The sequence below is a fragment of the Buteo buteo genome, chromosome 11, assembly GCF_964188355.1.
Source record: "Buteo buteo chromosome 11, bButBut1.hap1.1, whole genome shotgun sequence".
NCBI classification, from domain to species: domain Eukaryota; kingdom Metazoa; phylum Chordata; class Aves; order Accipitriformes; family Accipitridae; genus Buteo; species Buteo buteo.
The window spans coordinates 10,520,568-10,535,411 of record NC_134181.1 but is presented as its reverse complement, the minus strand read 5'-3'; the positions used below and the strand labels follow the sequence as shown (position 1 = coordinate 10,535,411).

At 36.9% G+C, this 14,844-nt stretch overlaps 1 protein-coding gene across 3 annotated transcripts in view; it reads left to right on the top strand.

Moving 5' to 3' along the window:
- The window catches only part of CMTM4 (CKLF like MARVEL transmembrane domain containing 4), a 41,270-nt gene extending 26,931 nt beyond the window's left edge, over positions 1-14,339 (top strand). Inside the window, exons 3-5 of one of the 3 annotated variants that reach the window (XR_012652173.1) lie at positions 5,450-5,548; positions 6,495-7,321; positions 7,642-14,339. Coding sequence is in view for 1 of the 3 variants with exons in the window: in XM_075040002.1 (XP_074896103.1) it covers positions 5,450-5,548; positions 6,495-6,668 (273 nt within the window). In the remaining 2 variants the exon portion in view is untranslated. Of the gene's footprint in view, positions 1-5,449; positions 5,549-6,494 lie in introns of all 3 variants that reach the window. The other 2 variants (XR_012652172.1, XM_075040002.1) reach the window with 2 other exon arrangements.
- Positions 14,340-14,844: the final 505 nt, after the last annotated feature.

Sequence of the window (14,844 nt, the reverse complement as noted above, 5' to 3'; positions counted from 1 at the left end):
TGAGCGTCAGAGCCAACTCCTGGTAATGTACCAATCTGGAGGACTAAACAGAAGCTTTCGAAGCTGATGTTCCTTCCAGCTTTCAGGAGCTACTTAATGGGAGTTTTCAGGTCTGTTAACAGACCTCTCATTCACAGTAGTAATTCAGCTTTTCCATCCTCATTAATCCAGGAACCATACCTGCCCAGACCCTTAAAAACAAAAGACTGTAGGGTGCTGTCCACTTTTCTAGAGTTTCCCACCTTTACAGCAGAATCAGCAGAACAAAAGCCTCACCTTTTTTTAGTATAAAATGCTGTCTTGGCATAAATGCATCTTCATCCACAAGTTAAGTTGCCTCCTCTGCCTTACACTCCTTCTGAGTGGGACAGATAGCTGGTGATGGCAGTAGCAAATATACGTCCTTGAATACTCTCCTTTGGATTAATAGGACCAGTGGTGACTGAACAGAATGACTTGCAAATAACTAGCAAGTGACCAGAACTCAGTCTTTAATTTTAAATCGTTTTGGAAAGGAGAAAGGGAGCAGCAGCAGTCTAGAGTGGATTTCATTCAGCTCATAGATTTTATTCTCTGTTATGGATGGCAGCTTTGTACAGTATTTTATGGCACAGCATACTGTCTCATGAGGTTGCTGTAATTTCAGCAGAAATTCTTCTATCTGTGTGATGTGGTTTTTACTTTGTCTATAAATATAATAGCAAGAACTTCAGCTACATCATGGCCAGATTTGAAACAGCTCATCTTTTTTCAATTAGTTTATTCTTTTTATTGTCACGATTATTCATTTTCTCTTACGTGGAAAAAAGCTACATTATTTTAGGGAGTGTCCTTTACTTCTTGAATTCTTGCTGTAGTTCATTTTCATTCTCTTTTGTTTCTGCTTTGACTTCATCCAAAACCATTGTATTTTTTCTTTTCTTATCTTTTTGCTCTAAGTAGTAAGTACCAAATTTTGAATTAAAAACCTCCACTGATATTTTTATCTGTGGTGTTATCGTTACATATCTGCGTGACAATGTTATTGATAAGTGTCATTGCTCCTTAAGCTCCAAACAATCTAATCTGTAGATATGAAAGATTGTGTTAGTTCTAGCTTTTTAAGAAACCAGCCTTATTGTACGAATGTGAATCAGTTATTAATTGCCTTAAAAGGTTTTGACCTGAAGAGGGAAAATGGAATTGCAGAAACGAATGAATTGGAGCCTCAAGATGGAGGCTTGATTGGATTCTTTGCAAGGACAAATTTGATACTCTTTGTAAAGAGTACAATAAAACAAAATGCCAGTGATGATGACAGTTTCTAACATACTTACATCTTTGGTTTTATGGAAAAATCATGACAAAGCCACCAGCGGTCTAATTTCAGCAGTATTTCATATCCTGCAGTATCTTAAACTTCTTAAAAGAAGCCTTCAAGTCAATAAGTACATGGAGATACATGATAATGTCTGTCATGTTGTGGATAGGTCTAGCCATCTTGCTTATACTATTCTCCTTTGGCAAGATGATCAAGCTGACAGATTCAAAAAGTTAGAGGTCAGCAGGATTAATTAATAAGCACATCTGACTTCATAAATCATAGAGCATTATGTGTCATCCATTTAGTCTTTAAGTATGGTACTAAGGAAGTACAAAATGTGTGTCTGAAAAAACATAATCTGGATTATAAAAAGTGAAAAGGTGGAATACTAAGCACATCTTTGGTTGTTTGTTCTGATGGTTAGCTTCCTTACAATTAAAACTTACTTCATTTTGAATATGACTTTTGTCTTAACTTTGCAGCTGTTAATTTTGTTACACTATTAGTTTTGTTGTGCTTTTCTATGTTAAACTTTTAAAACTGCTAGTATTTTTTTATTATGTGAACACTGGAGTCTTCATGTACACAGCTCAATCTTTTTAATATTCAAAGCAGTTTAGGTTCTTTGATTCATACTGTGAGAAATTTTATCCTCCTTTTAAATAACTTCTGTGGCTCTTCTCTGTACCCTGTCCAATTTTTCAACATTCTTTTAAAAATGTGGATACCGGAACAGGATGAAGCATTCCAGTGTCCCTTGCAAAGGTAAGATTACCACCTTACACCTATTGTGTCCATATGTCCGAAGGAATGTATAAGTGCTTTTTCTCCCTTTTTTTTTGTCATGGCATCACATCTTGAGATGCTCACCTACTGTAATTACCAAGTTCTTCTGAGTTATTTCTTCTAGGATTTTGTCTCCATTCTGCAGGTCTTTCCTGTAGGTGGCAGATGTACTCTGGTAGTAAAATACCCAACTTGACCTTGGGTTGAACTAATTTTTTATTTTGTTTTAAATTATTCAAGAGCATAGCTACCCTCTTCTCAGTATTTAGTTTCAGCATTCTTGGTGACATACATATGTTTACTCTAGAGACTTGATGAAAATGTTGAATACTGTTGAGTCTACTATCTGTTGTCACATATAGAATCATAGAATAATTTAGGTTGGAAAAGACCTTCAAGATCATCGAGTCCAACCATTAACCATGCCCACTAAACCATGTCCTGAAGTACCCTCTCCACTCGCTTTTTGAATACCTCCAGGGATGGTGACTCAACCACTTCCCTGGGCAGCCCATTCCAACGTTTGACAACCCTCTCAGTAAAAATTTTTTTCCTAATATCCAACCTAAACCTCCCCTGCCGCAACTTCAGGCCATTTCCTCTCATCCTATTTCCAACCACCTGACAGAAGAGACCAGCACCCACCTCACTACAACCCCCTTTCAGGTAGATGTAGAGAGCGATAAGGTCTCCCCTCAGCCGCCTCTTCTCCAGGCTAAACAACCCCAGTTCCCTCAGCCGCTCCTCATCAGATTTGTGCTCCAGGCCCCTCACCAGCTTTGTTGCCCTTCTCTGGACACGCTCCAGCACCTCAATGTCTTTCTTGTCGTGAGGGTCCCAAAACTGAACACAGGACTCGAGGTGCGGCCTCACCAGTGCCCAGTACAGGGGAACAACCACCTCCCTGCTCCTGCTGGCCACACTATTTCTGATACAGGCCAGGATGCCGTTGGCCTTCTTGGCCACCTGGGCACACTGCTGGCTCATATTCAGCCGGCTGTCGACCAGCACGCCCAGGTCTTTCTCTGCCGGGCAGCTTTCCAGCCACTCTTTCCCCAAGCCTGTAGCGCTGCATGGGGTTGCTGTGACCGAAGTGCAGGACCCGGCACTTGGCCTTGTTGAACTTCATACAATTGGCCTCAGCCCATCGATCCAGCCTGTCCAGATCTCTTTGTAGAGCCAAATATATATATATAGTGAGACTTCCCCTCTAGTGAGAAAAGGTTTGTGCAGATGAGAACCACAGCTCTTCTTGGCAACCTCAGAAGTACAGTTAGAGCTGCTAAACTCGAAGTTGGAGAGGAGGATACTTGGAGAAAATGTGAAGTGGCATTTATTTTCCGATATCTCTATTTCTTAATTGTATCTCTGCAAAGCAAGAAGTTATATAATTAAAACTGCAATAAGTATTTAAAAAAAATAATCTAATTTTGTTTGATGCTGTAAGTACCAGATAACATTTCAGTAAGCTTGAACAGAGGTGACAAGTACCCAGAATTTGCTTTTGTTTCCTTACTGTTTGGTAAGATAGTTTAGGTCCTGCTGGGCTTATGAAATCTGAAGATGTGGATGGAAATAGCAATGGAAACCTCTCAGATTTCTTGGGAAAGTCCCCCTTTTAGGTGAAGAGCAGACCACAGTGATACATCATACAGGTTATCCCCAGGTATGCTTAGCTGTCGCTGAGTACCCTCAAAATAGATAGTTTTCCCTGTGAATAACACAGCGCCAGAAACTCAGTTTTTACAATTACTTTCTAAAGCATTCTGCAATCAGGCTAGAAAAACAGATGTTTTCAGGCTGGCTGGATGACACTGGTCTTTTCAAAGTCTTTGTGCTATGTAGCTTGGAACATAGTCAAGGGATTCATACCCAGGGAATAAGTTTAGATTTATATCTTCAGGTTTCTAAGCCTAACTTCTTATAGCACGTCGAAAGATGCACTTTTGGGAAAAATAATTAAAAAAAAAATTTAAAAAAATCTACTTGTAAGTGGAGGAGCAGGAACAGGAAGTGAGTCTGGCTTGTCTGTGAAGGAAGAGTGTCAAGTAGAACAAATTTGTCCTTGAATTCTTATTAAAGAGTGGCGATGGGATTTTTTTAATGGTGGGAATTGGTGTGTTCAGTGTTTTTGTTGGGTGTTTTGTTTTTTCTTTAACTCAAAACTGTAACTTGCACAGCAAACTTGTATACAGGTTTTCTTTCCATCCCTTTTGGCTATGATAGTATTCACCTCTCGCTGATTTCATGTGCCTTCAGGATATTTGTGCTGAACTTCCATTTCCCGATTCCTCCACATCCCTCCTTGCTCCCTGACTTCACCTATTCATTCAGTTATCAACCTAGTTGGTTATTTCCTACATCTCTGTAGTGTACATATAGTGCAGTGTACATATGTATCAAATGTTTTAAAAAACTGTAAAAGATGCACTGAGTAACATACTGAACAGCCAGTCCCTAATGAATCTAGCCCTTTGTTTCTTCTCTTATTTTAAAGTCCCAACTCTTGAACATCTTTTTTTTTTTCTCGAGTCTGATCAGATAGTCTTGTATTGATGTAATTATTCTTGTGCTAATAGCTGCCATTCAGAATTCTTACTTATGTTCCAATGATGTGTTAATGACCCTGCTTTATGTAAGGCCTGGCAGTATAATAATCTGAACACTAAGGGACATATGCAGCATATGTATAACTGAATTGCATGTTGCCTGTCATCTTTCTGTGATTGGAGCAAAGCAAGAATTTTCCCTCAATGTAGGTGCCCCTGGGGTGTTGCTGTGCATATGTTCTAAAATGTCTGCTTGAAACATCAATTTTATGCAATAAATACATAAAAATCTGTGTATTCTCACAATATGGGCAGCTGTTATACATAGAAATAGCATAGGACATGCAGTTTTCTACAGTGAAGACCTCAAAGAATTTCTAGAAAAATTCATGACTGTTATCTGGGCGGTGCATGGAGCACTGTTGTGATGTGAAAGGGAACAAGGGGTTCCGGGAGTGCTGGAGTTTGATACTCAGGTTACTTCAGTGTCAGCTGAGGTAGAACAGCTTTACTCATTGTTTATGCTGACAGTACTTTTCTCATAAACCCAGTAGAAATCGAGGTAATGCATCCAGAATCTGCACTGTTGCTTCACGTGTACATGCTATTTGACTTCAATTCACAGACTAATGTGCACACATGCTACGTTTCCTGTGTAATAATCTTTGCCTTTTTTTGTATAAGTGGTAAACTGCATAGAAAATGGGAAAGTATTGCAATAGTTCTTGTTCTAACCTTCTTCTGTTTCATCACTTAATGAAAGCAAGCAAAGAATCACTGTTTAGTAATGCTAATGAATTTATTTTTTTAGGATCTGGTCAACACTGGACTCAGCACTTTCTTCTTTTTCATTGCCTCTGTAGTACTTGCTGCTTTAAACCATAAAACTGGAGCAGAAATTGCTGCTGTGGTAAGAATTTGAACTTCTTTATATATGACTCTTATCTGCCATTAAAACTAAGAATAAATTTTCCCTCGTGTTCATGAATACTCCTGTTGCCTTTGCCATCACAGTTTACTTCTAATTTTACAGTTGGCTATAAGGTAATTCTGATTTAAGAAGTATTGACAACCTTTGAGTTGTTTGTTGTAAAGCTGGAAGCAAGAACAAGCAGAAAAATGACTTGCAGAGAACACTTCAACAGTTGAACTTGCCTTGCTTCTTCCTCTATTGGTAGCTTAGATGATACTGCTCTACATTGCAAGCCTATGGAAAAGATAGAGCCAAAAATTCACAAGAAATTGGAGCTGTTTACACATAATTTGCTGAATTCTTTTTGTTCTCTACAGATCATTTTTGTTCTGTGGAGTGAGTATAGTAGTACTTCAAGATTTTGAATCTAGAACAGTAAGGTCAAGCAACTTAATTTTGTGCTTGAGTTGGCACCCCCCCCCCCTTTTTTTTTTTCTCCTTTCAAACCTGGACATTGAAAATCACACAACAGTTCTGCAGAAGCATATAGGAAGAACTGCAAATTAGCTCCTTCACCAGGCTGATGGTCTGGACTGGTCATCTGTTATCTTGTCATTCATTCACTATTATGTGCACCCTGAGGAATGAACTGTTGGATGAAGAGCCGTTTTTTTCTTTACAAGAGTTTCTTCCATTGAAGTTGCATTGCAGGATTTAATTGTCATGTTTGTAGACAGAGAACTTTGTTTTCTGGGATCATTAATCTTAGTCGCTTTTGCAGATTCTGTAGTTCATTGAAGAAGAAAAACATCAATTTTACAGGTCATGATGATTTGTCAGTGCAAATAAAGTAGAAAACTAAGCTTCTGGGGAATTTGTTGTGAAACTACTATTGTTCTTGTTTTCAAAAATTGTCTTTGACAATTCTTTCTACTTCTTGTAGATATTTGGTTTCTTGGCAATGGCAGTGTATGCTGTGAACACATATTTAGCTATTAAAAAATGGCGAATGAACAGCAGACAACAAAATAGTCGGCAGACCAGTGATTACATACGTGCCCGGACAGAATCCAGAGAAGTAGATCATCGCCCTGAGATTCAGCGTCTGGATGCATGAAAATGACATTCAAATGGGACTGCAAAGGGAAAAGAAGAAGTGCTTAACTCTCTCATGGAATAAAGGGTTTTTGTTTTATTTAAGGAAGAAAAGGAAGATCAGATGGTGGCAAAGAATGCCCAGCCCTGCATATGTGCAGAGATGCATTGAGTCAGCAGCCGTTGTCATGAAGGCAGTAAATGTTGGCCATTCAAAAGGAAGATCGGCTTAAGAAGTCCACATATATATACACATATATTATATAGCTTATATAATATATAATATATATATGTTTTGAAGTATGTTATTGTTTTGGATTAACTGCACAGTACTTTTCTTCCCTCTCCCAAGTGCAAGCTCTGAATATACATGTTCTGCCACTGTTTCTTTGTCTATTGTAAACACCAAGACTAGCGCTACATTGGTTGGTTAATATAGGAAAGAAATTCCTAAGTAAATTTAATAACACGAGAAAAGGAAGTGAGGGGCAAATAGCAATAACTTTAGCCATGTATTGTGTCCAACAAACTCTTCTGTATCCATCCTTATGCAGCCTTGGCAGTGCAGCTCAATTCTCATCTGTGTGATCTCCTGCATTTTTCACTGTTGGTGCACTTACACAGCTGAAATGGACAAGCATTTCACTTTTCTTGTTTGATGGATATAGTGCTGAGGTAGTTACCCTATGGGTTACTTGTGAAATTGCCATATTCAGTTCGTGCATGACCTTGGCCAGATCTGAATTTGTGCAGTTAGCACGTTTACTGAATGGTCACCATAATGCATCAAGTGCAAGTATGTGGTTATCTGCTAATGTTGGGATACATTCTGTATTTCACTCTGAAGTGGGAATATAAATATGCTTGGGAGACAGGGTGGAGAAAAGGGGCTTGAGGGGCACAGTAGAGAAAGAAGGGGTTGTCATCCAGTAGACTTGCATTCCAGTCATGGCTGACTTGCTTTTTTTTGTTTTGTTTTGTTTTTTGTTTTTAAGGTTCAACCTTTCTGAGAAGCCTAGGGTAAGCAAGAACTAGCGGAAAAATGATGTGCTTATAAAGTGTTTCTAAGGTTGCAATATTGTGATTCATGTAAGATAGATATTTCTGGTTTTGGAGGGTTGGTTGTTTCTTCTAAAATGAAAACTGTTGGTAGTAGGTAAAACTGATTTTTAAAACTTTTTTTTAATTAGGTGTTTCTGCAAATTTTTTTCCCTCATATTTCTTTGGAAAATGAGTTTAGGTAATTGGAGAATAATATGGTTGTATTGATTTGTTCAGAAATAGTTTTACGTAACTGATATTTTCTTATTTTAATTGTACTTCCAGTGAAGAGAAGGATATTTTCTCTACTCAAAACTCAAATTCTGCAGTAATCGGTTAGACAATATGATAATGTTATTAGGAAGATGTCCCTTGATATTTTTCTGTGGGTTTTTTTTTGATTGGTGTATTTATCTATGTAATTCATTGTTTGGCATATGCATGCCTGCATGTCATATGAAGAAAGTGTGTGTAGGGGAAGATCTCTCGAGCTGAATTCCTTTCTGATATAAGCTGATGAAATCTTTGAATTTAGAGGAACCGTATTCCATGTATACCTGAATTTCTCTCACATTTTGACTTGAACACTTTTTACATTGTGTTCTTACGTAGCTGTACTCTGAAGTGGATGAATGCAGTTAACTGGAGTCTTAAACAGGAGTATATTGCAGATAGGTCACTTTTAAACATGATAAACAGGTTATACCAAGCAGAAGATCAATAGAAATGCCTGGGCTTTTTTAATACTGGAGGGAACTGGGATAGTGACAGGTGTGAACCTAACGCTGCAATATTTGAATCAAGCAACAGAGAATTATTTTGATGTGTGAAAAACCAGTGACAAAACTAATGTCTTTTCATTTTCAATTTACTATGTCTACTGTGCATTTCACCTTAGTGGTTAAGATGGAGATTAAAATTCAGAAAGAGTTACTAATGAGGTTAAAGAAAACTTGCATTTTCTTAATGAGTAATGGTTTCCCAGTTACTGTAGTAACATTTTGTTGTGCTTCATTGAAAGTTAATGGCAAAGGGAACACCAGTTTAAAAAAAGATCGAGCCATATAAACCAACCTCTAGTGTTGGGTTTAAAACATTGACATTTTATTGAGGTGGTGTCTCACCAGGATTACTGTGTGTTTCGTGAAAAGTAAATGACAGTTCCATGTTCAGTATGGTATGAAATAATGAAGCTTATTATTGCCAGTACAGTTGTTACAGCCCTGCTGTTTTTCAGCACTCTGCCTAGTATTGGCAAAGTTTGCAAGGAGAGTTTGTAGATGCTGTCAATTATTAAAAGAACCGTTTTAAAAGTAGCACTAGCATACCTAGACTGGAATTGTAAACTGGCATTAAAGCAATTTGTATAAAGGTTGCAAAAAAACCCCCAACAAAACAAGCCAACAAAACCAAAACAAAAAAAATGCCACCCCCCACCCCCAAAAAACCCCACACTAAAAAAAACAAAACCAAAACCCCCTACTCAAATACAGAATATTTTCCTCCGGAAGATCCGTGCTTTTAGAGTGGAACCCTCATCTGAAATCAAGGAACAGAAGTTAGTTGATGCATAGCAAAGGTTTTTCATTAGGAATGTATCAGGTTTGCTGGTTAATGACAAGGACTGAAATGGTTCATACATAAGAGAACACCCTGTTCCTCTCCTGTACTCCCTGTGCTGATTATGTTTTTTTCAGAGGTGTGGGAAGTCTCGTGCATCTATAAGTTTATGAATGTTATCCTTCAAATCCTTACATTTCCTTACCTAGAAAAAGGATAACATCACTGAGCTTTTTCTGGAGTGAGATCATGAAAAGCTTCTGTTACCTTTTAGCTGGAATGACAAATGGAGAGTGGTGCAGTTACAGTTCTAATACAGCGTAATACTTCATTGTGTAGTATAATATACCTGAATGACCTTGAGTGCATTTACATGTGAAATAAGTTTTCTTGAGCTAAGAACCGTATGCCATTATTTATTACTTGCATCATGACTTGAGCTTAGCACAGCTTTCAGGGTAGAATTCAAAGAGAATATTAATTTAAAAAATACTATGTGATACACTTTGTAAAACGAAAACAAATGTAAATTTGTAATTTCCTTATTTTGGGGACCAAAGATTATTTTAGTATTGTATAGTATATACTTTCTAAAAATTAAGTTAAGCATTTATTGCTCTACAGAGACATTATTTACTCTTTGGATTATATAGAAGGGAAATAAATTAGCTGTGAGAGACAACTAAATTTGAAACACTAAGTTCATATGATATATACATGGTTGATATCCTCCCCTCCCCCCAACTTAATTTTACACAGTGTGTTGAAGAGGTGGTAATATTTTAAGATTGTTATCCAAACTGCAGTCATCATAAAAAAAAAAAAAAACAAACAACAAAAACAACAACAAAAAAAACAAACTCTGAAGGAAGAAAATAGGGTAGAAAGTTTAATTTTTTTTTTAAACTTGCTTAGAAAAGTGACATTAAACTGCTTCTTCCAGCCAGTTAGTCTTGCTTGTAATTGCTGAGCATATAGGCATGATTTCTTTTAGTCCTGAAGAGTGCTGTTTAGCTACATAAAGGGACTCAAAACCCACTGTAAATAAAACTAAATTAAAGCTAAACAGTTGAACCTTGTAGGAATGGGATGCTCAAAACTGTAGTGGTTCTGATTAGTCTTCTTTCGTCAAACTAAGCCCTCAGATATGCAATCTCCATGTATTTCTGCATGTAGAAATGATGGTAAATTTTGCAACCTATGCACAGACATCAAAAGATTAAACAATAAGATACGATTGGAGCAACAGCATAATAATTGTTGTATAGGGTTGTGAGAATATATGTTTTCCTCTTAGTGCTATGTATGCTCAGTTTTGTCAGCCTTAGTTCGAGTTCATCATACATTCCTGTAATGATATGCAAACAGCCTACAACAGGAGTTTCTAAAACCATAGTTAAGAACTGATTTGACAGTATCATCACTTCTTAGTAAAGTCGATTCCTTCTTACTCTCCGCTTGTTCCTTTAATTTCATATATTAATGCCTCATCTATCTTATGTTTTAATATTTAATTTTTGTTAAGCCTTCTTCATTGATCCTTATAGTGTCTGCTTCAGTATAGGGAGGATAAGAATGCTGTGTCCAACGTCCTTTTGCTTAAGTGTGGTACTCTTTCTTTTTATGGTAGCTTATGATGTTTGTGCTGGGTGTGCTGGGGGAAGTGTTAGTCTTTTCGCTAGGGCTGTTGAAGCTAGCTGGTATACTGCATGTGTTTCTGTGTAAGCTCTCTGGTAGGAGCCCCATGCTTAGAGGTTGAGAGGATTAGAGATTCATCTACCTCTGCTTTTTTTGAGAGACAAAGTACTGACTCTAGGGATTTGATGCCTGTACTTCAGTCTTTGCTATTCATCATGGGCTTCGTATTCAGAAGCATGGCATCAGCAATGAGCTGTGCCTTGGGAGCAGCCTCTTGTCTTTTTCTTATGTCTCTTACATGTGAATTCAAACAAAATCAGTAATGTGGGGTGCTGCTTCATAGGCTTTGTCATGTGTTTCAGTGTGCATCTCATTACACAATCTGTAATTGTTTTACCTATTTGTATTTCATTGTTGATTCTAGAAAGAAGAGGGGAAAACTGGGGAAAGTTTCCAATCTTCCCTAAGATGATCTTATTTTACTTTTTCTTTTCCCCTGTGAATTATTTTGTATAATATCATGATTGCCCATTCCTAACACAGCAGACTTACAGGTTCTTAAAATAGCGTGGAACACAGCAGGAGAATTGATCTGCTACAAGCTGCGTGTGGACTGTTATGAGTGAATTAACCACTAGTTTTTCATGAACTTTAAGGTCCCTGAACAAATTTGGTATTTGTTAACCTTTGTGCTGTTTTGGGGATGTACAGGCACAGCAAATGCTTATCTAATATGTGGTTTTATTAATACAACACCCCCCCCCCCTTAGTCCTTGTTCTATATCTGTTATTTTTTTCTCATGACAACTTCGTAAACATTCCTACTTATTTGGGTTTTTTTTGGCGGGGAACCACCAAAATAAGTAAGAGTAATGTTTTTAGGGCATAATTTAAACAGACAAACTTAATAGCAATTCAAATAGTGTAGAAAATAATACCCTGTCTCCTACTCAGATACTGAACAGCTTTGTAGGTGAAAATTGGAGCATAAAGAACAGGTCTTAAGCTGAAAGCTCTGGAGCCAAACATCTTCAGCAGGTATTTAGTATAAATAAAAAGGCAGGCACAATCTGTTCATGTATTTGAGATGTGGTAAAGGGTGAGAAGAAGAACAACTTGATGCTTAATAATCCAGTGCTTTCAAAATGATATGTGAACATTTATAATCCCCAATCGCAGAAGGGAAGATTGCTTCTGCACTTTATAGAGAAGGAGAGAGACACCTTGAATCAGTAGTAAAAGTAGGTGTAGAAGCGTTTCTCTGTTCCTAACTCTGGGCTGTGCTGGCTGTGTAATACAGTTGGAGAGATTCTACGCTGACGTTAATGGTGCATCTTAAAAGCTGCAGTATGTTGATAAATCGGTGTGATTATCAAATAACTTCTGCTCAGCTGAAGTGTGGTAGTTGGTTCACAGAGACCTGCAGAATGTAGATGCTTGCATCAGAAGAGCTCTATGTGTCTAGAAGAAAGGATAGTTTCAGACTAATTTCTGCTCTGTCCCACTGAAATGAGTAAAGCAGCATGTAGCATTTCTGAAAATTGGGTACTTAGTTCTTGTTGTCTAGAGCAAAAAATATTGGATTGTTTGGAGGGCCAGCAAAGCTCAAAAAGACTGTGCAGATAGAGATGTTGTGTATATGAATTCTAATAACAAAAGTAAGAATTTAAAAATGAAACTGAAATAGGTACGAAACCCAGCAGACTGTTTGAAAATACTTTTTAGAAATTATGCCATATTCCTCTCCATTTTAACAGAGGGAGCTGGTTAAAAATGAATTTATACAAATATTCAGGAAATCTCTGAATGCCACTTCGGAGTTTTTCCTGTTATGTTGTTTTCCCTGTTAGCCACTTGGCCACCCAGATAGATCTGTTTCACAGTGTCAGAGCAGTGCTGTCCAACTTGAAAGGGTTCCTTTGTTGTTTTGGTCTTATTTTAGCATTGTCTTTTTTAAATCTGTCTATAATTTAACCATTTGTATTCTAAAAATAATCTTGAAAAAATCTGCGTACACTGTGATTTATGATAGCCTTTAATTTAGAGTATACAACACAATCTAATTTTCTTTTAGGATATGCAGCTTTCAAAAGTGTTCTTATATATGCCCAGAAATGAAAGTTGTCTATTTATCATGAGAATGTGATTAGATGAAGTTACCTATCCAGAATCCCAGTGCAACTCTTTCAGATGTGCTGGCTGGATGAGTTAGTGAAATTGCCTTTTAATCTCTATGGGTTAATAAATATTTTTTTTTTTATAACTAGCCACAGATATTCCTTTTTAAATTATACTTGGCAAACAGAAGATATTTAATTTTATATACAATATACATAGTTACCTTGATTGACATATTTATAACATAGAGCTTTGTGTTTACTATGAAGGTTTTATCTGTATACCATGGACTTCATGGGTAAAATTTTAAAAAGCCAGTTAGCATATATGGAAGGGTATGGAAATTATCTTCATGAATTCAGAATGAGGACTTAGGAGCATTTAAAAAAGCAGTAGCCAGATTGTATAAACAGAGTATCTGGGTTTTTTCTTATTTTTTGATTGGGGCTGGTCCCTACAGCTATTTTAATAACATCTGGATGTGAGTAACAGAATGAAATATGACCATCTGCCTCTTCTGACTGTCACGGACTAATGTCTAGAATATGGGAAATTTCAGGGTATTGTATTTGTTTTGCTTTGGACAAATGTCTCAATAGACATATTTAATTAAAACCTTCATGTGTTTGAAAGAAAATACCCTCTCTTAACTAGGCTGATTTATCACTTTTGGTAACCTTTTAATCCCCAAAGTATTATTGTCTAAATATTTTTAGTAATGTTACATTTATCCTGATGTCTACAGGTTAAATTGGTTCTGGCTAGCACCCTTTTATTACAACAATTGCTACCTTCATTTTTCTACTGTTTATACTTTAATCTTGAATGTTTACCGGTTTCTACTTGTTGGATATTGTGGAGGGATATTGTGGAGGGAGAGTGTATCTTAGCACTACAGTTCATCCAGCTTTAAATCATACATTACAGTTCTGGATTAAAAAAAATATTTTGATTTATATATTGTGGCCAATTTATTGCGTTTTAAAATGATTTCTATACTTAAGACACAACATTTATGACATAATATAATAAATGACTTAGCTAATCATTATATCTGTCTAGGCTTACTCTCTTCTACGTTAGTGTCATTTTGAAACTATTTGTATATGTTGAAGTTTGTAAGGGTTCAGGAACCCACAATAAAATAGTAAAGTATGTATTTATTTCTCATTATAATGCTCAGTTTTGATTCAAAAGTTGACACTTTGTATGTCTTTTCACAGAATTGTAAACAAATACTGAAAAACTGCTTCACCTAGGGTGCCTTCCATGTGTGGTGTAAACACTTGTCATTCACAAAAATAGAGATGTAAATTTATTAAACCAGTAAACACTATTTTTGTAATGTGAGTCACTAATGCATCTCTGGCTTCATTGTGCTTTGTTTCCACTAATACCAGTTTTACAGCTACTGTAGTCATTGACTTCCCTTTGTGCACTAAATAGTAAATCTGATCTCATGGCGAATCAGAAGATTGTATTACTTTTGCTCTGCTCTGCCTTCAGCTGCTACCTGCAAGATAAGATAAAGCACATTGCTGATGAGAGCTAGAAGGTACTCCAAATTTCCTTCCTTGAGACTTCTGTAAAGAGATGCTTGGTGTGGGATATCTGTATCCTCGGTGCTGATTCTGCGTCCTCTAGAAAAACATAGCAGGTGTAATCTAAACATTCTGATTCTAGGTCATAATTTACGATTTATGGTGTCTGAGGAAGGAGCAGCTAGGCCTGACTGCAAGACTTTATCCCTCGGGGATATAGGTCCTATACTGTGACAGATTTCTAATTGTGAACAGCTCAGAAGTATTAATTGAAACAGTGGGTTAGAATTCCATTTTGGG